Below are 24,263 nucleotides of genomic sequence, written 5' to 3' on the forward strand. Positions count from 1 at the left end.
TTGAAGGTCCAAACCCATTTTAATCAACCAGCTCCTTCCCACCTGCTGCTCCGTTGATGCTCTGGGAGATTCTGGCAGACCGCAGGGATACTACAGGCCGTGCTCGACGTTCCCGATTTTGCAATGATAATTCAGCAGCGATCAGGGCGCACATAATGTAACCCAGGCCGGGTTTGCTGTTACAGTTCCTACTGTTATAGTTTCATTAGGATGGGTATAATGTACAGCCTTTCGGGGAAGGATGAGTCAGCACAACCTCCTGCCACCTTCCCCTGCCCGAGCAGCACCAAAGGCCACCAGCCAACCCTGCCCGGCGCCGTGGGCTCTGCCCGCCCGCCCGGGCCCGGCACCCGCAGCGCTGTTCATTGTACCCGGAGCGTCACTGGCGAACGGGGAGCGCTTTGTGTGACTGGGGCTCCAAAGCACCTGCGGGGCGGCGTTAGGAGTCCCATCCCCGTCCCGGAGGAGGATGAGGAGGGAAGCGGCGTCGAGCCCCGGGCCCTGCCCGCCCTGCACGTGTCAGCCCGAGGCGGGGCCGCGCCCAGCGCCGGGCGGGGCCGCTGCTCCCGAGCCTGCCCGTGCCCGTGTCCCCGGCCCGGCAGAGACAACCAGAGCCCGAGCGGGCACTGCGGGCCCTCGGGCGGCTCTTCCCCGGCCCGGCCCGGCCCAGCCCGGGGGGAGCGGTGGGAGGAGCGGCCGTGCCGGGCGGGCGGGGCCGGGCCGTGCCGGGGCGGGCTCGGCGGTGCCGGGAGCGGGGCTGGGGAGCGCTGCCGGCCCCGGGCTCGGGCGGGATGCGCTGCGGGAAGATGGCGGGGCCGCCCGCAGCCGGGGCGCCGGGCGCTTGGGGCGGCGTGCGGCGGCGCTGCCAGCGCCTGCTCTACTGGGTGCCCGTGCTCTTCATCTCCAGCATCCTCTGCTGGTCCTACTACGCCTATGTCACCCAGCTCTGCCTGCGTGAGTGCCGCGGCCGGGCCGGGCGGGCGGGACGCGGGTGGGCTGCGGGGCATGGGAATGGGAATGGGCACGGGAACGGGCAGGGGCACGGGCGCCTCTGTTGTTTGTCGGCGCCGGGGCCGCCCCCGGCTGCTGCTGCCGCTGCCACGCCCGGGCCGGGCTGGGCTGGGCTGGGCTGGGCTGGGCTGGGCTGGACCCCCCGCGCCCCGGCCGCCCGGGCTGGCGAGGCACATCCGCCCCGGCCGGGACCCCCCGCCGCCACCGCGCCCGGTTTTCACTTCCCCGCCAGGAGGGGGCCGGGCGTACGGGATTTCCACGGGCGGGAGTTCATCCCGTGCAGCGCGCAGAGCGCGGCCGGGCAGGGAACGGGAGCGGGACCGGCTGTGCCGGGGCCGGGCAGAGCTCACACGCATGTACACACACACACATGGACAGAGCTCACACACATGGACACACACACACATGGACAGAGCTCACACACATGGACACACACACACATGGACAGAGCTCACACACATGGACACACACACACATGGACAGAGCTCACACACATGGACACACACACACATGGACAGAGCTCATACACACACATGGACAGAGCCTTTCGAGGGCGGATGTGGCAGCAGGAATAGGTGACAGGAAATCCGCGAGTCTCCCTGTGCTGCTCTTCAGTCGCCCAGAAAATGCCCGGCTGTCACAACTTCTGTCCCCTGCCATGGGCAGCCGGCCGGTGCCTTCCGAACTCATCCTGACCTCGCACCTTGACACCTGATCCTCACACTCGGGCGGATCGTTAATGACATTCTGTGACACGAGCATTTGTGTGAATTAGAGTAGCCAAGCCAGAAGGATTTATTAAATGACCAGCTCATCTTCGATTTGGAGGGATGTTTTTCTGATTTTTGTTCTGTTCCATGTTACATGTTTGGTTCTGTTCTGTTACATGGTCTTGTGGAAAACCATTGAATCTGATTTTTAGAGGCTAATGCATGGCATGCTGATATTTCAGTGACAATGTCATAATAATGGCACACGGGAATATAAGTTAGCCCTACTTTGTTTTCAGCTGTTCACGTTGAAAATCTCAGCAGACTAGCACCTCATTTTTAATTTTTTTTTTTTTATTGTATACAGAAAACTGATAGCATTTTTGTCCTATGGATGCTTGGCTGAGCAGTTGAGAGTTTAAGCAAAAAGTGATTGCCAGGCCCAGCACTTCTGTTTTTTGGGGCAGTGTCAAGACTTGCTGTAGTTCCTGTGTTGGCTTTTTGTATTTTTTTTCTTCGCTAACCATTCAAATCTGTTAGTTTTAAACATCACTCTTTGATGAAGTTGCTGTGCCCTCATGAGAGGAGGATTGAAGTGTCTGCCTCCAGCAGAAGGAAGTGAATTGTCTGCAGGGTTCTGGGAGTTGGCTGAGCAAGCCTGGAAAGGAGAGCTGTGAGCTGCCACAAGGAGAGCAAGGATGTTCCAGGGAAAAGCCACTCTGTAGTTAATGTCCTAATGCATGCAGCCTTGTGCTAGGTACAGTAGGCTTGTTCTGGGCTGCTTCAGTATTCTACTGTATTTTTTATTCTGTATAACTGTATGACAGAGGAAGGTAGGATTGTAGCTTACCTGGAGGCAGGTACCTCTTAAGGAAATGACATGCTTGAAACTTGCTTCAGACTATAAACTGCTTCACTGGTTCCTTGAGGACCCCTCAAAGCAGAAGGCCTGCAGTGGGAGGGGGAGGAAGTGGAATCCTGGCGCTTGGCTAAAGCATCTTTTACTGAATTCCTTTCAATGGACAAGGGTGGTTTGTTGGTTTGTTTGTTTTTGTTTCTCACCCACCCCCACACCTTCCAGTGGGAGCTGGCTCGCCAGTTTTTTTAATTCAGCATAATAGTCATCCACAATCCAGTAATTCCATCTTTTATCTATATCTGGATGTTTTCCCTCATTTTTGGCATATTAAAATAAAATAAGCTTATGTCTTCTCGTACTAATGAATATTTAGTGTAAACAACAGAAGGAATAACTAACAACTCTGGGAATGAAAGCCAATGGCAGGAATAGACTGTAAGCATTTCAGCACTTTGAAGCCAGCCTGTCTGTTCAGTGCATCTTTTATTCCTGCAGCACTGAATGCTAAAGAGGATGTATATAGCTGGGGTTTTTTTCTGCAGCTTTCTGTCATTGAGGCTGATAACATACAGGGAACAGTGTTAACCATTGTGCAATAGGACTTCATAAGGACTTTGCACTGTTGCAATGTAAGTGGTCTATTTGAGCTTTTAGTAATGAGAAACTGTTTCAAATGTAGTGTTTGGAATGGGTTTGTGGGGTTTTTTGTTAGGGTTTATTTGTTGGTTTTTTTTTTTTTTATTTCATCTGAGCATCATATAGGAGGAACAATTTTTTAAAGAAATCTACTAAGCTAATTCTTTATATACCTTAAGCTGAGTAGTTACAGTATTGAATAACGTTTCAGAAATAGAAAAACGAATCCACTGGTTTTAACACTAGTATTGCCATGTCTAGAGTTCCTTCTCTTTTATTAGTGGATTCAGGTAAGTGCTCATGCAGCTTTTAACCTTTAACAAGATGGAGAAGAAGGAGAAAGGTGTTGAACACTAGCAAACAGTTCTTTCTGCTGGATGTACAATGAATACTGGAATTAAATGCATATGTGAGTTGGTATTAAAACACTTGACTAAAAATTGCTTACTCCTGATCTAGAGCCATTGTCTTCATTTTGCCAGTATTGTCATCTCACGATACCTGTCTAGCAGTAGCACTTCTTTTTTCACCCTGAATAATTTGGTGTTTAAAATTACTGGGTCTTTAAGTATTTCTTCCCTTAAAAAAAATTGTGTTTGTGAGGACCTGAGGGATACAGATTTGTTATTATTTCTCTAAAATGGATGGGGAAAAACAGGTGGCGCACAGTGAGTACACTGAACTTTGATAGCTCAAGCTACTGAAATTTCAGCCTAGGATACATGAAACAACAGTAACATGAAGTGCAAATGAAATACTTAACCCCAGCACCTGTATCCATGTGTCCATACTCAAAAAATACACCTTGGATTCACTGCTTTTGAAAACCTGAAAATGAACATTCAGTGTTTATTAAAATCTTTGCATACTTCGCATGCGAAGGAAAAAAAATATATTTTTCCATTCTGCTTCTTAGATACATCTCTAATTCAGGTTAGTAGAACCATAAGGGACTTGGAGGAGTTATCCATTCCGTGCTTTAGGTAAGGCAGAACCAGCAGTCACTTGCAGTTTCTGACAGCTGTTTGTCAGAAATATTCTTGACAAATGCAGATACTGACATGCTTTTGTTTTGTTTTCCTGCCAGTTCATGATTTGGAGGTGCATATTAGAAGGAAAATGCAAAAAATTTGACAGTGTTGTGACAGATATTTTTAGTAAAAATAACAGCTTAACTGATGAAAGGGTTATCCTGTATCCAATAGAAATATATTCGGTTTTGATCCATTTTTACATGGCACTAATTTTAATTCAAAGGATGCTCTTAATGCTCTTGCTCAGGGAATCCTGTCAGAAAATGCAGCTTGAATTTGTAATTTTGAGGAAGGAAATAGATTTAATGTGGAACTAATGAGCAATAAGCATTTTGTGACTACTCCCGTGAAGGGAAAGGAAGGAAATATTGCCACCTGGTGAGTGATTTGCCTGATTTGGAAAAGAATAAATTACTTCAGCATAGCTGAAGAGGGAGTACAACAAGACATTTACAGTACTGTCAGGAATGCTCATCAGTCACATCTTTGTTTTTGCTGTAGTATATGTGACTGGTGTCTGCCCACAGGATGGAACAAAAAGCATGGAATGACATCCAGCTGCTAAAGATGTTAGTGGTCATGAAAGATTTTTGCTGGAAGATCAGATTGATTAGTGCTGAATTGAGGTTTTTGACCCACTGAGCCATCAGTGGAATGGAATTACAATGGGATATAAAGCTGCTTAATACATCACAGTTTAGAGGCAGAATTAATACATGCCCTGTAGGCTTGGCACAGTGTCATCAGGGCATCAGAAGTGGCAGAAAATAAGGAGATGGAAGCTGATAGGGTGAGGGGGAAAAAAAAAAAATAGTTAGACCCAGGATTTGGTCTGCTGGATTTGAGCTCTTTGCTCAGTATGTTCTCCAGCTGGATTAAACGATTTATGGTACTTCCAGTTTATGTCTTGTAACCATTTACAGCTTAGGTTTGGCTATAGAAGTACAAGTACATTGTAACACTGCAGTTGGCTGTTGCCAAATACCAGTTAAATACCCTGTCTGCACATTAGCTGCTAAGGTACAAAAGTACTTTGGTCCAAGAAAATTGCATTTTTATTCCATATTTTGGAAATACTGTCTCTCTTTCTTTTTCTTCTCTCTCTCTCTCTCTTTTTTTTTTTTTTTTTTTTTTTTTTTCCCTATATTTGTGGTTACTTTGAGAAAGGTTTCAAAACTGTGGCTGGAGTAGAATTGGCTTCCGAATTATAGCCAGCAGTACTCCTGTGCATTTCCCAAATTTTGTGTGGACGCTTTCTCACACTTTTGGTGGCAGCTGCCATTCTACAAGTCTGAAACAGAAAGTCTGTGTTAAGACTGGTTATCTCTCCATGTAGTGCCCAGTGTATTACCTGTAGTTTTTGTGCCTTGAAATGTAAACCATGGCTTGAAGCTGAAAACATAAGGTCTCTGGTGAAGATACAGTTACTGGACAAGTTTTCAGGTAAAGGTTTAACACTGATTGATACATAATTTAAAGAGTTCTTCTTGATACCTAACTTGAAGAGTTCTTGTCAGAGTGTAGTCTTTGCTGAAAAATGTCTGGCAACACTGGTAAAACAAGTGTTTGTAGCTTTAGTGGAGCCAGACACTTTTCATTCTTCAGTCTGTCTCTGTGACTTGGAAGGTAAATGGGAAGTTTGTAAAGAAGAAAGATTAAGTCAGTTCTTAGTCATACCCTATACAAAAGCAGTGGGGTTGTGACCTTACCTACAAAGGCACCAAATAGCAGCTTGCTGCTGGGCCAGGTGGACGGTGATGCAGTTTGATGGGCACAGAGTTAAAATTAATCTTCTGAAACATTTGCAAATACCAGCAAATACAAATGTATGGGTAATTAATGACTACCTATGCCAACCTTCAACATCCCAGAAATATTTCCGTTACTTTTGTTCTGAAACAAAGCACTGGTGGCACCTTGTCACTCTGAATCAATGCAAATCCCTGCTCTGTCTAGCAGAGGTAGGTTTTTATTGCAAGCACTGATATTTTTACTAAAGGACTATTGCAGGCAATGACAGAACACTTGTCACAACTATAAAACACTTTTATGTGTGCACAGAGCTGAGTCAAACTGCATCTATAGATCAGTGTTTCACAGCTTCAAATATGCTATAAATTTGAAATATGTACTTAGTTTTGTGAATCAGATCCAAGATGTTAAACTTCATAAAAGTTTGAGAGAACCAGCTATTTATAGATGTGGCTGCAGAGTCTCTGAATCTGATGTATCTTGTTTTCCCATTCCAAAGATATAAATATTTCAAAAATGTACATAAAACATGATAGCAAAATTTTGTATAGCCACTTTTGCCACAGCTTTAAAAAATTAATTGCTTTCTCCTATTTTCTTTTTTTTTTTCCTTATTTTTAAATCTAGCCGTTACTGTTCAGAAACTTTGATTTTGCGGTTAGAAGTCAAGCAAAATTTAACTTTACGAAACCAATGCACATTTTGATATAAAATTTATATTTCAAAATCTTTTGGGATTTGTGATAGCAATGTGTCTTACCATGTCTCTAGCTATGTGGAGATAGACATCTGCCTTGTTTTTACATGGTTGAGTGAGAATAAAGATTTCTAGAGAAAAGGAGTAGCAAGTGAAGAAGTGGGAAATCCACTTGATCTGACCCAATGTGCAAGGTGCCTAGTGATGTGATTTCCCTTCCTAGCAAACTAATTTGGTGATGGAAACCATCCTGGACTTTTAACAATCATTTGAAACACAGCATTCTGTCTTCTTTGCAATTGTTCTCCGCAAGTACAGGCTGCCAGGCTGCTTAGTGGCATTGACTATTGAATGTGCTGTTCCTGTTTCTGGCTGCTTGTGGCTTGGGGCAAGCAGGGACCAATGTTTCTGGCTCAGGAAATTGGCATCTACATTGGCTGAAATCCTGTGTCTGTCCCAGCCTGGTCCCTAATTCTGATGAGCACCATCTGCAAGCTGTGTAATGAACCAGAGAGGCTCTAATGATGTGACAGTCTGCTAGTACTGAACTGTAAATGGCATCCTGATGCTTTAGCAGTGCAAGGGTGATTCTTAATGAAATTGGCCCCTGCAGTATCTCAGGCAAACAAAGCTGTAACTTTTTAATGATTTCCTGAAGACAGGTCATGTTTTTATAATTATTTCCATCTCTGAATACACAGGAGTATCATTCTATTTTAGTCCCTAAGGGATTTATTTACATTGTTTTCTCCCAGAAATTGCTTAGCAGTTGGGATTGCCATGCCATTTGTGTTTATTTTAGTCATCATAGACATAAATGCTTTTAACCCGTATTATTTCTGTGCTATTTGACTATCAGCAAGTGCATTTGTAGCATTTCAGCTGATATTTATTAATGACAGAATGCACAGTCTGACCTACTTTTCACCACAGTGAGTGTAACCCCTTGAAACAGAAATGAGAAAACTGCCAGAAATACTGATGCAAATGACTTAAAAAATATAAAATGTGGTTTAAATAAACATATTTTGTGCTATTCAGAAGGCAGGGAAAATAGCAAACATTTCTTTGATCAAATCCAAAATTAGAGGTTTTTTTCATACTAGAAAATTATTTTCCATGCTCTTAAATAGTATGATTTTAGTCTGATATTAGGGTACACATCTTGTAGTTACTCTAAGAAGTCTTTGTATCGTGGGCATTTAACACATGGAGAAAGTTTAAATCTTTAAGAGAAATTTGAGAGAGTTTGATGAGTAAGGGCTGGGTTTTTTTTTCCTGTTGGTTAGATCTGCCACATTGGTACAAAATAATAAGTTCTCCCACTTCCTCCCCCTCCCCCCAAAAAAATCCACCAGCAACCAAACCAAAAAACCCTCAACCAACCAAAAAAAAAAAAAAAGCCCCACACTTCATTTCCTCTCTGGTACTGTTGTATTGTAGATGTTTGTCCATTACTTTTCCACAGACTGAACCTCCTCCAGGGAGCCTTTGTCAGAGGTGATTAAAAAAGGCATAAGCAGAAGGACTGGTACTTCACTTCATGCAGGTTATTGGATATCTTGCATAGTTCCTTTCTGTCACTGTGGGAATGCTTGTTGGGCAGTGCAGCCAGTCTCCTTGTAAACACCAGTTGCAGTATGTGTAGAGAAAAATGATAAGATTGAAGGTACTGGCATCTCTTTTCAGCCTTGTTCCTCTCTGCCTTATTCTCTTACAGTAGTTGCAGCTCAGGAGTGTATGAAATAACTTACGATTTATACTCGGTAGTAAAAGAAATTAAAATTACTAGATACATATATTAAAAAAAAAAAAAAAAGACAACACTAAAAACATGTTCTCACCCTCCTGGGGTTAACTGGATATCTCTGGGCACTTGTGATTTAGTCTTCATAGTCCTGACTGTCAGGAACATTTGGGTTCCAAGCTAAATACTGCAAAAGCTGAGAAGACAGTCCTCTGTACAGGTGTAGACTCTGTGGAGTGCATTTCCTTCTGGAGTGGACAGAAATTTTGAAAAGCTTTAGGTTTGCTGTCTGGTAGAAATTACTGAATTTGGATTTGTCTGTCCTTTACTTATAGGCATTGTGGGAAATTTAGACATCTCAGACACATTAATAAATACATTTTATTCAAAGATAATGGGTGGAAAAAAGATTACAGATGCTTTCACAGCAATGTTCTGTGGCATTGCCTCGTAAGGATAGAAAAATACCACAAATTATTGTGAAGATTGGTTAAGTAGATTTTGTTTTGAAACTGGTGATTCTGCAATGTATGCTTGGCTGTGACTTTTTAATTAGCAGAGAGTGGTTACTCCAAGAAGACTGGCAAAATTTCTGCACATTTTGCTGAGATTGCAAGTGGAGAAAGAAAATCAGAATTTGAATAGTGGCTAGCTTGCCTTAATCTGAGAACTCCATCACTTTTAAATTGCATATCAGCTCTGAAGATGTCTTTTGTTTTGTAAACAATTATCTGGTGGATGACTGTTTTCTTACAATTTTACAATTTTTGTGCATTATTGTAAGGGAGCATGTCTGCTTCCCAGAGTCAGATGTTCCTTCAGCTTCTCTCTAGCAGTTGTCTAGCTGGAAATTCAGCTTATCAAATTCTAAAGAGTTCAGAAAACTGAGGACAGAATATAGTTTACTTTATAGTGGCTTTCTGTTTTTTTTGAGGAGGTTTATAAATGTGGTTACTGTTTTCCCTCAGGTAAGGTAGATGCTTGTTTTGGTAGAGCTACAGTCAAATCTCCATTTTAATAGACCTATTGTATAATTACGGAATTGTGCAATAATTCATGTTTGAGAGAACCTCATGTAGTCCAACCTCTAATCAAAATAGGGCTGTAGTGATGTGTGATGGGGTTTTCTAAAGTTTTGTATGGTTTTTGTTATGTTTTATATTTGTTTGAAAATGGTTTGTTCCTAGTACCCCTTCCCCTCTGATGGTCTCTTCCCTGAGGGACCCTGTCAATCACTTGTTAGATCTGGAAGATTCGAAGCTGAAAGCCCTGGGATTGGGTTTGGGTGAGGGGGCAACACCTTATTCTTTTGTTCTGTTAAGTTCCCCTGTTCTGGGTCACACCCTCCCTTCTTTGCTGTTGGTTCTGGGTTCCCCATTCTGAAGGATCGCCCATCCAGGTAAAAAGGGGAGACCCAAAGCCAGGAGCTCGTCTTTTGCCAGGAGGTCCAGCTGGAACACCAATAAAGCCTGGTAACTCAAGCAAGAGTCCACTCTCTTTATTCCACGCCTGCTAGCACGCTCCTGCCTGAAATCTGGACCTGCCTAGAACTCCATCATATCACAGCAGGGCTCAGCTAGACATGGGCAGCCCTGAAACCATGATACAGGGCTAGGTGTGAGGTCACACCAGGTTGTTTGGGGTTTTATCTGCTTGAGTCTTGAAAAACTTCATTGGTGGAGGCTGTGCAACGTGTCTGGACAGCTCCCTCCACTAGTAGACAGGTCTCATGGTGGAAGTGGTTTTGCTTGTATCAAAACTGATCCTTTCATTTCAACTTACACTTACTGGCTCTTGTCATCCCACTCTGTGCCAGTTTGAAGAGCCCATCTCCTCAATGCCTCCTGGGAGGCCCTCACAAAACCGTGTCTTCTCCAGGCTGACAAGCCCTGCCTGTGCAGCCTCTCTTTAGGGGATGGGTCCCTGCCAGCTTAGTTGCTTCCTCCTGGGCTCATGTCTTTGTTGTGTTGGGGGGCCCAAATCCCCGCAGGGTTCTGGATGTGGTCTGATGAGTGCTGGGCAGAGGGGGATAAACCCTTCCCTTGACTGAGCAGCCGTGCCCTTGCTGATGCAGCCCATGTGGCTGGGGGCCCGTTCTGCTGCCACCCCACCAGCACCGCCATGGCTTCTTCCAGAAGAGAGCTGCTCCAGCCCAGCGGTCCCCAGGCTGTGCATTGCTTCTTTACAGGTGCGGGACTTTGTCTTTGCCCTCATGAATTTCAGGAGGGCCCCACTGGTTCATTCCCTCAGCCTGTTGTGGTCCCTCTGAGTGGAAGTCCTGCACATACCAAAGCTGTCCCCAGAGTAGTGTCATCTGCAAACCTGATAACTGTTCACTCTTCCAGAGCATTAGTTAAGGTGTTGAGCAGCACTGGTCCCATGGTCCACCCTTGCAATGTGCAAGATGTATTTAAATGCTCGCTTTAGCTCAGTCACCAGGCCTAAGTTTAATCCATCAGTCAGATGGCATGGCTGTTTGGCTTTCCCATAGGAGCTGCTTGAAGACCAGCCTTGTGCAATCATTTCTATTAGGAAAACAGGGTGGATGAGAGTTCTATATATCTACTGTCCTGTTGTAGGCACCAGTGTATCACAGCTTGTAGACTGCTTAACTGGGATGGATAAACGTGTGGTGGAGTGGTTTGGGTGAAAAGAGGCTTTGATCCATTTGGGAGATTCTGATCTCTCTGAGATACCTGTCATGGCATGGTTACTTTTAAATAATGTGACCAAGAGTGGAAAATGCAGTCACTGATGTGTGATACCTGTGTGCGCCCTTCCATACCTGACATACTTGCCCTTTCTCATCTGTTACTGTCCCCAGATCTTATAATCCAGGTGCAATTTCTTAAAGGAAATGCAGCTTTTGTCTACTTTCAGTTCTTATGCTTTGAATATCTAAGGTTCAATATCCAAATATTGGTCTAATGCCCAAATATTGCTGCCAAAACCAGTTCTGGAGTCTGATACCTCCACTTCAAGAACAGAACATAAATGAAGAGTGAAACTTGTGCAACCACAGTTAGAAGAAATAACAGCTCTTCAGAGATAGCTTTTCTTGGATTAAACTTTGGCAGCTTTAGATAGCTGGAGGTTCTAGTTATCAGGAAATGAGCCTGGGAAGAGGAGCCAAAAAACCTTAAAAGCAGTTGATATTGTGTACCTATTCTTGTGAATGTACACAGCATAAAAGCTTCATAGTGTGTGACCTTAAATGTGTGTTGTTTGATGATTACTCTTCCATCTTTGGTTGAAAAAAAAAGTTTCAATACTGAGTTGCATCATTTGCTATTTAAACCTAAATTTTTATTATTTCCTTTTTTCTTTTTTTCAGTGACAATGACAAATATCGGAGAAAAAGGTAAGATTTTTATTAGCTGTTTATAGGTGTGATTCATATATCAGAGTAGAACAGTAGTTTACTAGTAGAATTGAGAAACAGTCTAACTTAAAACAGATTTGTACTTTTTTTGTTCCCCAGCACCTTTTATTATCTTGCTGTTCCTGGATATTGCCTTAGCCATTACAAATAGAGATGAGAAAAATTAGAATTCTTTTACTCTTCCCACTGGCTTTCCGATATGTCAGCTAAAACGGTCATTATTAACAATCTGGTTTTTTAGAAGTTTATTCATAATATAGAAAGCTCTTGTAAAAGCAGGGTTTCTAGAGATGAGCAGTGTATTTGTGCAGATGCAACATACTTAAATGGGAGGTGATTTTTTTCTGCATTTTCTTTTTAACATATTTGAAGAAATAGAATCCTTCAGATACGTAGCCTTGTCAGAATATAATAAAACTGCCTAGTTACAGTTCCTACCCTGCGGCTGTAGCATGTTTAGATTGTTTTTCCAGATGCTATTTGAATACTACAGCATAACATGGAAGTGTAAAGTGTAGGGATGCAGAGCTTTTGGAGGAAGAGCTTTTTATGTTTCTGTAATTCCAGCAGATTTTATTAAGTCGTTGGCAACTCCCTCATTTAGAAAACATGTTTGTCAATTAAGAAGCATTTGCTTGAAAAACTTCAGTGATCTCATCCCCCATGTAAGTGTAGAAGTGTTATCTGCAGGCTTTGAATTCCAGTTTCTTGTTGCTTCATACTATGTGGGGGGGGGGAAAAGTGAATTGATGGGCATTGCTCACAAAACACATTAAAATTATCAGCAAAATTCGTTGGGGAACGTTAAATTTTCTTATTTTCACTGAAAGCTTTGGTGGGCTTCAGCCAGTCAGAAGAAACAGTGGTTATTCTTCTGCCCTAAGATTTTTCAGGACTGAAAACTGGGTAAATGGGGCTCAGCCATGCTACAGGTTACCTCGAATTTCCAGGCAAGTCTAGCTGTGCTAGCTAGCTGTAAATTGGTTGCCTTCAAGCAAGGGATACACCATTTGGATTGGGATTTGTTTAGGTTTGTTTGGTTGAATTAGGATTTTTGTAGTTGGTTGGTTGATTGGTTTTGGGTTTTATTCCAGAAAACGTGTAAAACAGAAAGATTTCTGCCAGGGAGCAGCAGACAGTTCTTCTTTTAACTGCCTCAAGTGAATTGAAGTTCTTGTGTTGAACTTTCAACACCCACAGGCCCAGCTGAGCAGCTGGGTAGCCCAGGGTCTCCATCGCAGTGTAGAGAAACTGGTGGGTGGATTGCCTGGGAGGAGTGGCCAGTCAGGATCAGGGAAGGCTGGGGAACTAAGGTTCAAGATCAAACAAGATGAGCTCAAGTGTTGTTCAGACTTCAAAGGGAAAAACTTGGATAATGTCTTTAGGCATTAGGCTTTTTTTGTGTGTGAACAATTTTCTTGTCAGTCAGTTACTGGGGAGTTTTTTTGCAACAATAAAATGCTTAATGCAGATCAGTAAGTGCATTATGTACAGAACTGAGGTGACTTTGCTTTTGCTATATGCCATGAATATACTGTTGTGTAAAAATATATTGATTTTGTTCAAGTAAATAAGGGTTTTTTAGAGTTGATAGAGATGTTCTGATAAAAGTGGAGACTGCCCCTGTCTAGATGCTTATGTAATAACAAGATGGTCATTTAATGTATTGTGTTTTGTGTGGAGTCCAGTTCTATCACTTACTTATGCTGATAAAATTTTTCTTTCAGTTTATAGACATGGTATGTGACTCTGCATCTCTCATTCCAAAAGCTTTTTACAGAGTTGCTCCTCAGATTCTATTAGCTTTTGTTTATTATTTTTAACAGTTTAGTGAAAAAGAGTAAATATTTACAATGTTTGTGCTGTTACTTCAACACCAAAAGTATTTATTCAGTTACATTTGAGGCAAAATTGCAAAAAGTAAGAACATACCAAACAACTGTTCCTGCATTTATATGCACCAGCATGCATGTGTTATAAATAACTCTCTAGCCCTGAATAATATGACATATAAAAAGAGCTGACCATACAAGGGCAATATTGCAGATTGTGAAGTGAAACCACACAGGTTTCCCACTATGACACTTTTTGAGCATATGAATTTGTGGAAGAATAGTTTTCTTGTCATTAGAGTAAGTTAATCTGGGGATATGAGTTTATGATTTGCTACTTACTGTAGTAAATTGCTTACTAGGGTGAGAGCTTTTAAATGGAAATACCTATTAACCTATGGCAGACTCTGGAAAAGTTACTGTTGCCTTCTGTATTCTAGTAAATGTTGATTCTCATCTATTAAAAAACATACAAATAAATGTTGACTGGCTGTGAAGAATATAAAGTAGTGAATGAACACTTGAATTTAAAGCACCTGTTGGTTTTAAAAGAGCCCAACTGTCCCTCCTCCTAAAATCTAGGAAAACAAATTAACTGGGCATGGTTACTGCTCAGGTATTATGTGCATATTCATCCCAAGACTTCTCTCACGCTTGTCATTGTCCCCTTACGTCCTCTGGGGGTTTGGGGCTTTTGCTGGGGGAGGCAGACTGGGGGCTTGCATGGCTGGCAGTCTCCCTACAGAGTTTATAAAGGCAGAGATGCATCAGTTAATTAGGATTTTTAAATTATGTAAGGAAGACTGTTTGCTAATTAATAATGGGACTTTATTAGGGTATTAACCATTTTCCTTAAACTTCTGTAATCTATGTAGACTGTATCATAACCTTCCCCACACAGTCTGTATTTGTCTTATGTAAAGTTGCAGTGCAATATTTTTGTTGCAAAGCTTTTCCAGAGCCTCTGTATTTTTATCTGTTAGAAAACTATCTGTGATACCTACAGGCACTGTTTTTAAGTACTACAATATCTGTTTGTATTAATTCTGTTCCCTTCTGATTTTAGTTGTGTGCCTGGTTGCTTACCACGTATTTTTCATGCTGTTCGTGTGGTCATATTGGAAAACAATCTTTACGCTACCAATGAATCCTTCAAAAGAAGTAAGATAAACTTAACTCTTGTTTATGAAATAGCCTAGCCAAATGCCTGGTTTTGTAGTGTTTGAATAACTTAATCTCTGATCTCATGTAGTTTTACCCTCTGTAGAAAAACACAGATGGCAGTTACAGCTTCTTAATAGGAGTCAAATTGCAATCAGTGTAGTGACCAAGACAAAAAAAGTAGCAATTCCTCTAATTTTTTTTAATAGATATTTTAAATAAGATCTTTATGATAGAAGAAAAAATCCTGTCTGCTTGAAAAAATATGAGTTATTTGAACTAGAAATATAAATCTTTGCCTTGGGAATATCAGACTTTTATGTGGGCAAAAATTTGTTTCCCTGTGTTTAAGACTTATATTTCTTGTCAGCATCTGTCTGTTGTCCTCTGAATTAAAAGTTCCCTGTCTGTTTTGGTATGAAGGAACTTTTGGGTTGTGGTGGGTGTGCACATCAGGTAAGCTGATGGTGGAAAGCCACAGCTGGCTAAGCAGGAAGGGAGCTAGTAAAGAACAGCCACATGAGAAAAGAGGTCTGGGAAGGTTCTCCATCAATGGCCCTGATGGAAGTTCTGCTCAGGCAGCTTTTTATAGCTAGCACAACTTTTTGGCCTCTTTTGTCCTGTCTTCATACAGAAACCCCTGATTCCTCAGTAGGTGCAGTGTTACACAACCTCTGAGGTCAGGAGGAACCATGCCCTGTAGTTCGAAATACCCACAAAGCAAACACTCACTTTGGCATGGATGCAACTCTAGCTGCTCTAAGTACCAGGTCAACCTAAAATGAATAGCTTGTGATTTCTACTCTCTGTTGTGTGGAGGTTCTTTTCCAAATAGTTTTCATTCCCTACTAGGATACATAATTGTGAAAGCAAGTAGATAATTCAAACTAATTGCCATCTTCACTGGAGTTCACACTGCAGCCTTTACTACAATCTGAGTAGGGTAGGAATGAAATAAATTAAAAACCTATTTCATTTGAAAATTACATAGCAAAATGTATGTGTGTATACGGTGACTGTACTGATCATTAGAAGGGTTTTCAAGTCATTGGGCTGGTGCCAGTAAAAGCATTTTGACAAATCCTGCTGATTATAGTACAATTCTAAATCCATCATAAAATGCTACTGGAGAATTTCAAATGTAGTTGAGTAATAGAAAGCAATGTGTGGTGTTCCTGTGTTCTTTGAATTTACACAGTGTTGCTGGCAGTAAGTGACACCTTCATTGTTCCATGTCTTTCTCCTGTTCTACTAGAGTAGTATTTAAAAAATGTAATTAGGGTATTTTGCAATGTTAAATTACTGCCTAGCTTCCATTTTATAGGATGAAGTCTGCAAATAGAAAAAGAAGTATTTTCAAGTAAACTGAACTAGCAAATACTCACTTGAAGACTAAAAACAGATAAAGTTTTTGCATTTTTGTTTTCATGAATAATGCAGCTGGTGCAAACCATACTACTTTCTTTTAAACTTCTTTCAAACTTTTACATGTAAAGTAGGTTTTGAGGGACTTACTGTAGTGTCTTCCATTCTCTACTTGTGTGTACCAGCTTTATACAGGCACTGCATGAAGATGAGAGTGAAAATGGTTACCCAGGCACAAAGGTTTTAGATGTAGGACTACTCTGAGGAACAATAAGAAAAGATCCGACAGTAGATCTGTTTACATCAAATAAGCATTTAAAAAAAAGTATTTTAGACTAAGTTTCAGCAGTAAGAAATCTAAAATATAGATCTAAAATATATAAATATAAAATTTAAAACACATAAAACATATAAATATAAAATACATCTTTTAAATATATATATATATTATATAAAAATCTGAAATACAAATCCACTCAGATGTTAGTAAGAATGTCTTCTTGCAAGGGAAAAAATAGTGACCTGAGAAACTCAAGTTAGGCAGTGAATATCCACCTTCAGCTGGAAGACTGTGGGCTTTATCAGGAAGGGTGGAGAGTGGTGCCTTCTCTATGGAAGTGAGAATAGGCTTCTAACTGCATTGTTCTGCCTACTTCTTTATTTTTATATGCATCACTTTCTTTTAGGGGGAAAAAAAAATCAATATTATTGTAATGACTAGCCTTCCTGTAAACATAAATTCTGTGCAGAGGGCTTCTGTTTCTGGCACAGGATAGAGACAGCTCTTCCTGCCAAATGTGGACTTCTTTTTAAAGATGATTTTGTATCCTCTTTCTCTGATAGAGATACCAAAGACTTCTGCCTCTTTCTCTGATAGAGATACCAAAGACTTCTGCCTCTTTCTAGAAGCTACAATGACAAAGCTGGCTATGTTGCTGTGTTGCAGAGGACTTTGGAGTTTAAGAAATTTGCACTACTTCATGTATACTAAGCATTTCTTTCAGTAGTTTTTTACCTTTTCAGCACTTGCTAAAGCCTTGTTTGTTACTTTTTTGGGCAGTAACAGAAGCTGGCATTTTATTCAGGAAGATATTCAAGATAGGGTTATTTTGCCATGCAAGACTCATCTCTTCCTTCTCTCAGCCAGTCTCTAAAGTAAAAACACATCCCAACACTTGCATGAAGAGAACAGTAATGACAAAGAATAAAAGGGAAAATGCCAGACACCAGAAGAGAAATAAAGCTGTCTTTTCTGCTATTACTAGTAGTGTATTTTCTTTCATTTAAACACTGACATCCCTAGGTTATATTCACTAGTTCGTATTTGGCATTACAGAAGTAAATTGACTTACCTTTCAGGGGAATGATAAGCTCTTAATCTTTCTCTTGAAGAATGTAGCTTAATACTTCTGGAAGCATTCAGCATTGCATCAATACCAAACCAGAAGTGTTTTTAATTTTGTCTTCAGTTGCCACAAAATATATTAGTTGTTGAGGGAACACTGGGTTATTTGCTTTAATACCCTGTACATGTTGCTAATCCATCTTTATATAATGAATATTTATTCCTCTTTACACATCTGCAGTTACATATTTAACTTGGCATTTGCTAATTTTTCTTGGATTTTAAAAATTATTCCAGTTTCATCTATCATATTCAGACAAGGAGTCCCTAGAGAGGGAGCCTAGAGGTGAATCCCAGCAAGAAGTCTTGAGACGGGCAGCCAAGGATCTTCCTATCTATACACGGACAATGTCTGGAGGTAAGTAGATGTTCAGGAGACTAACAAAGGCAGGTGTCTTGATGTACTACTTAAACTAATTAAAAAAGAGTTTTCAAGGGTTTGGATTGAAGGGAAGAAGTGCTTTTCATATTTCATAAAATAACAAAGGGTCCAAGAACTTTAATTTAGCTTTGTGCAGCTACATTTATTCCATGTATAAAGATTGTTGGGAATTAAATTGCAGCATACAATTCAAGATTTTAAAGTGGATTGACTGTGCCTTGCTTTTGTTTTTAAATTGATACTAACAAGTGGCTTGTGATACTTACAAGCTGCAGAAGAGGCTGTAGCAGTCATTAACTGCATAAATTTCTTTTATCATAGGTTAAAAAAAAACAGAATCACTCTGTGTCATGTATAGCTAGATAGATCACAATAAGAAACTGTTACTGTTTTACTTGTTGGTCATTCAGTTGCAAGAACAAAAGATCTTCCAAACTAAGAGTTAATCTAATCCTACTCATGTTGTCAGTTTTTGAATGCTGGCTAGCTAAGCAAATCCAAGAGATAATTTCACATAGTAAGTTAAAGCTCAAAGAACAATAGCTTAAAATAGCTATATTGTTGAACAGTGTTTAACATTTTTCCAGTCTAGTGAGGATTTTGTGGGTTTTGTTTGTTGGTTGTTTTGCAGAGCTAAAAGGCTTGGGGGAGAAAAAAAGATTAGTATGATTAGCAGAGATTGCAAAAACTGAGCTTTTTGGGTTCAGTCTGATAGATTCAGCATTGCAGGTAGATAAGAAATGCTTCGGTATTTGCAACTGCTTCTGATCACGCTGAAATGCTTTCCTGGGGGTTCTGCTGGGCTGAGCTGATAGTATTTACTTTTGCACAGACTTCAGAAATCAAAATGTGTAACTGTACATTGAAATGTAATCTTGGAACTTTTTTCTTTAGCAATCAGATACTGTGACAGATGCCATCTTGTAAAACCAGATCGTTGCCATCACTGTTCAGTATGCGACAAGTAAGAATATTTCTTAAATGAGTGGTTTTCTGAATTAATCAATTTTTCTTTTTTAGCACAGAAGCTTTTATTTTTTATGAGTAGATTTTTCAGGCTCGATACTTTGGCAGATATACTTTTTTCCCCTTATATTTTCTTTTTTAATATTTTGGTTTCATTTATTTATTTCTAAGGAAGTCTGTAGCTTAGTCTAATTCATTTCATGACTCCCTTGATGCCAGCATGGATTATATGGTCTTACACATTCTCTATAGAATGGTTAAAAAATATAAACATAAATAAAGAATTTTCCTTAAGAATGTAACCAAAAAATAGCTGATTAAAAAAAATATGCTTCTTTTGTTAGAATCTGAGTAAACATCACTACCCATCTCAATCTAATCATGATGTCACTTACATCCCACCTGAGGTAATAAACTTAATATCCTATTTTTTACTGAATAACTTGCTGGTTACTTTTGCTTAAAGAAAGAAACAGCCAAGCTTTTTCCCATTTCTAACTGAAGCCATAAAATTAAGTTCTTGTTTGTCTCACACAAAAGGAAATTCGTCTCCATACTCTCCAGAAGTCTGATTACTTTCTAATTTTATTTTTCTTTTGGCTGTTTTCTCTGACCCTTCTCCAGTTAGCTTGGATTTCTGTGTGTTTCTTCTCTCTGGCCCCCTAGTGCTTTATATTTTGAACTTTGAGAGAAGACACTTCTTCAAAGGGTGATTTATTCTTAGCTTTAAGGCTGTTCCAAATACTCTTCAGCAGATCAAACGTTCCAACACCATTGTGAGGTGGAGAAGACATTGTTTTGTCCAGGAAAGCAGCAGAGGCACTGAAGGAGAGACAGAGTTGAGGCAGGAAGAACACCTGGTTGTGTTGTATGGAATGGTGGCTGCAGTGTAAGAGGAGCATAGTCGTGTGTTTCTAGTAAAGAAAAAAGGTGACTTGTTATCTTACAAAATGTGAGTGAAATTTGCAGATTGCAATTAGTTAACATATTTTGTAGAATACCTTTATTTTGTCCTTACCTTACCAAAATTTACTCATTTTCTTGTGAACATTTTATTATCAGAGAGTAATTAATTGCAAAAGTGTTTGGGATTTTTCATACAAGGTAAGCTTGTATAGCCCTGTCTATTTGCATAGAAAGATGTATATATTTCTGTAAAAACAGACCATGTTCTTGGAAATATATTTAGTTGTATGACTACATAATAATTGAATTAGCTCAGTTTTTTCTAAGGCTCTGCCAGAAAATAAACAGTAGTTGAAAATCGTATTCAGATTGAGGACCAAATGCTAAAGTTGACCAAATCCAATAGATTGCATTTTCTTAAATCATATGTTCTTGCCATATTAAATGTTTTCAGTTTGGCTTATCTACCATTTCTGCAGTTCCTTTGTAGATAAACTGTATTGTGTGAATTTAAATAGATGTATTTATTAGATAGATTACATAACATACAGTAAATATGGATAATTCTTAATCTGTATATAAATGATTTAAATGTGGCATGTAACTTTGCTTATGACTTTTTTTTTTTCTTCTTTTGTCTTTTGTTGATGATTGGAACTCTGCTGGGGTTTTTTAAAGATGCATTTTGAAAATGGATCATCACTGCCCTTGGTGAGTGTACTATTGCTTTTCTTTTTTTATGTTCTGATTTGGTAAAATACACTTTTGTGGGGCCTGCCATGACAATAATGCTTCAGCACTCCTAGAGTTAAATGCATATGTGAGGTTATTGGTCTTGCAGAATGGAGTTATTTACTGTATGTCCTCTTTTCCTGGTTGCAACATACAGAAATGTGAGGGGTTTATCTTCTTTTCTTCCATTAGAGCTGGGATTTCCAAAATCTGAAAGTCAAATATATTTTTTCTTGGACCTCTGAGTTAGGCACCTTTTTATGTGTTCACAAGTATGGATGAAGTAGACTTCTGATCAGTGAGAACTTCTTTTAAGAATTGCATCTTTCCTTCATAGAGTTTGGATATTACTGTGCCTTGGTTGCATTGAAGGGTGAAGTGCTACCCTAGGTGTAAAATGGAAGGGCAAGGCTGTGTCCTAGTTCCTTTTACCGAAACTCCCAGGACAGCTGGACTGGGCTTACTGGAAACACCAAGTTGGCACTTTCAGTTTTATGGGTTCTTCGGTTTCTTTCGTTCTTTTTCCCCTCTGCCTCCCACTCTCCCTCATTTTGCTGCCATGTCAGCCCACACAGTGGTTTTGTTCTCCTGTCTTTTCTTAGCAGCCCTTGGAACCAGTGGATAGACAGGATGTATAATTAGTTTTATGTCAGTTTGGCAGGTGTATCTCACAGAAATTAAATATAATTGCTTTGTAAGGTCCAGGTTTAGAGGATTGAGTGGTACATGGCAGTTCTTCACCATTCAAAATTATCAGAAAAGAAGAATCCCCTGTGTTGGACAAACTGAATGGTGGATGCTTCTAAGCAGTTGTTTTGACACTTTCTTATATCAAATTCTAGGACAGGGGAGGAGGCTCTGTCCTGGGGCAGGAAGGGCTATTGGGCTCCCCTTGTTTCTTTTGGTCCTGACTACAGCATCTGCCATAATATAATTTGATTTTAAGCATCTTGTCTTATTTTTAATCTACATGGTAGATGCAATTGAAAGAAATAGCTACCAGTGTAGGGTAGAGGTTTTTTGCTGTAGGGATAATCAGCATGTGAAAATTGATAATGTTCAGTTTTAGTAGTGTGCTTCTTTAAAAAAACACAAACAACAACAACAAACAAGGCCACAACAAAGCAAACAGGTAAAAACCATGAGTGTAGAACAAATTTCTTGGAACAAAAAGACAATTTGCATGTAGATCAAAATTCTTAGAACAAAAAAGACAGTTTCCTTTATTCACATTTTTAATAGCTGCCTTGTCGAAAGCTCTAAGAAAAACAGTAAACAATTGCCAGGCTATTCCTGATAAAATATCAGTGAAAAGTCTCAATATGACTAGTAATATTCAGTATTATAAACATTCCTTAAAAGCTTTGTGGTCTCTTCGGGATTTTTTGTGTTTTTCTGTCTTAAGACATTTTACATGAAAATGTCCTTCATGTAAGCTTCAATTTCAGAATAAAAATCCATTGTATCAAATAAAAAATCATAAACAGTACTTATGTTTTGTGTAAGGGGACAGTGATGTGTTATTTCACTAGGGCAGAAACTTCTAGAAAAACTCTGTTTTCCTCTCAGTAGCATTTGCTTACTATACGTGTTTTCAGTCTTCTTAATCTAACAACATGAACATACCCAGTTTGAGAGAGTGTTTATGCTGCTCATTGGTTTTAGTCTTAAAAGCAATGGATGCAAAAAAAAAAAAAAAATACAAATAGAGAAGGTAATTGAAAGATGTGTAATGCTTCCTGATGGAGAGATGTTCCTTCTGTACTCCAAGTAACAGAAATGCATTAGAAAAAGAGGTACTGTGCATTTTTTCCTAATTTGAGCAGATGTTCACAGTTCCTTGCTCACCCTAAAAAAAAGAACTGTATGAAAGAGATGAAAGAGATTTGAAATGCTGCAGAGGTGCTGATCAGGCTTTATATTTTCCTGTAAAGACCCATGTTCAAAGATTCTTGGGGAAGTATATGGTTATCTTGCTAACAAAAGTAGAGATGCAATTTAGTATAATGGATGGTTTTAGCCTCTCTGAACGTCATTAGGTTCTGGTTTGCTTTTCATGTTGCAGTTTTTTGGTGGGAAGGAAGGAGGAAGGAACTGACGTGAGGCTTAGGGAGAGCAGGGAAGCAGCTATGAGAGCTATCTCTAATTCAGTATTCTGCCAGGAGCAGGATTTCTGGAAAGAGGATGGGTAAAAATAACCTTTGGAAAGTAAGATGAAGTTTGGAAGGCAAAGGTAATGAGAGGTCGTCATGTCCTAGCCCCAAGTCAGCTGCCTTCTGCTCTCTGGGAAGCTTTATTTTGGCTGTCACTCCTGCACTAATGGAAGAGCTGTGATAAACAGAAATATTTTATGCTAACTGGCCACTAACTATCCTGAAAGGTTTAAGTGCTGCACTGGTGATTTCCAGTGCTGCTGCTACTCACTATGTACAGATGGAGCTGCAGGTGGGAATCCAATGGCTTGAGGCATCACCAGAAATACTGTTTGTGTATAACATTCTTAGTACTAACAAGGTGCATTTAGGAGTACCTTAGGAATAATCCGAAACAACTCTCCTTTCTCTTTTGAGTAATCCAAATAGATAGCATCTCCTGGATTCTGTGATGCTTTTTGTTAACTGAGTTGCGTCGCCTTCAGTGCCTTGTAAATTATTTCTTTGCCTGGGATTTTCAGTAAACTAACCCCTCAGACAGGAATGATATATATTCTTTTTGTACTTGAAAATGGAGCGTTTAAAATGTTAGCTGTAATCCAAATTGTTTTTCTGGGCTGTTTTGACTACATGAATGTCTCGCTGCAATAAGATACCATTATATGGCCAGTTGTTGGTATATTTATCAGTTTTACTCTTTCTCAGAAATGTTAGACTTCAAATCTAACCACTGTTCTTGAAGTTTAAGATTTGATGCTACATGCTCAAACAGTGCAGTTACAAAACCGTGGTGTTTACCTTCTCTTCAATCTTCTGATGAACTTTTTATTTTCCAGTAAGACCTCTGCAGTCTGGGGCCTTTTCAAAATTGAAGGGAGCATAATAATTTATGCAAGTTTAGTTTGACGTTGTGTACCCCATGCCACTGTGCAAAACAACAGTTAGTTTCTTTGACTCAAGAAACTTCATCTTTGGGGAATAATATTTCACTTGATATTTCTTTTCCCACATCAAATAGTGTCTTAAGCAAGAAAATTCAAAAATAAGTAGCATGAACGGAAAGTAGGATTAGCATAGAAAACTTGAACCTGAATTGCTTGCAGTTTATCATGGAATTGCTTACTTTGACATATTTTGTGAAAAAACCCACTTTACTGTGGAGAATTTTATATTTACTTTTTGATAAGAATAATGATGAGCTTACAAATATATCTTCTTTTTCTTTAATTAGAACAATCTCTTGTGAGTGCTTAACTGTAGTTATCATGAATGCTTAGCTATTGCTGCATGTTTAAATGACTGCAAAATTTAATGCTTAGCCAAGGTGTTGTGTTTTGTCTAAACAAGACTTAGAACAACTGACCCAACTCGCTACCCACCCTGAGAATGGATAACAGTAATGTACAGCAAAAATTTCTTTGCTATTTTAAGATTTTACTCTTACTTTTTTAGCGTGTCTTCTGCCATTAGCATCATAATCTCCCTAAAGAAGAGAATAGTTGAGGTGTCCTTGTCCTGCCCTTCTGGAAGCTA

General features: G+C 39.9%; 1 protein-coding gene across 1 annotated transcript in view; it reads left to right on the forward strand.

The window, feature by feature from the left end:
* Positions 1 to 791: 791 nt before the first annotated feature.
* ZDHHC2 (zDHHC palmitoyltransferase 2) overlaps positions 792 to 24,263 on the forward strand; it is a gene marked incomplete at its 5' end in the record, with an annotated part of 32,894 nt that continues 9,422 nt past the window's right edge. The window contains 6 exons of the mRNA XM_083862371.1: positions 792 to 954; positions 11,781 to 11,807; positions 14,727 to 14,821; positions 17,829 to 17,949; positions 18,868 to 18,937; positions 20,524 to 20,556. Of these exons, the coding sequence (XP_083718497.1) occupies positions 792 to 954; positions 11,781 to 11,807; positions 14,727 to 14,821; positions 17,829 to 17,949; positions 18,868 to 18,937; positions 20,524 to 20,556 (509 nt within the window). The remainder of the gene's footprint in view (positions 955 to 11,780; positions 11,808 to 14,726; positions 14,822 to 17,828; positions 17,950 to 18,867; positions 18,938 to 20,523; positions 20,557 to 24,263) is intronic.

This window comes from Zosterops lateralis (genome assembly GCF_965231275.1).
Source record: "Zosterops lateralis genome assembly, chromosome: 5".
Taxonomy (NCBI): Eukaryota; Metazoa; Chordata; class Aves; order Passeriformes; family Zosteropidae; genus Zosterops; species Zosterops lateralis.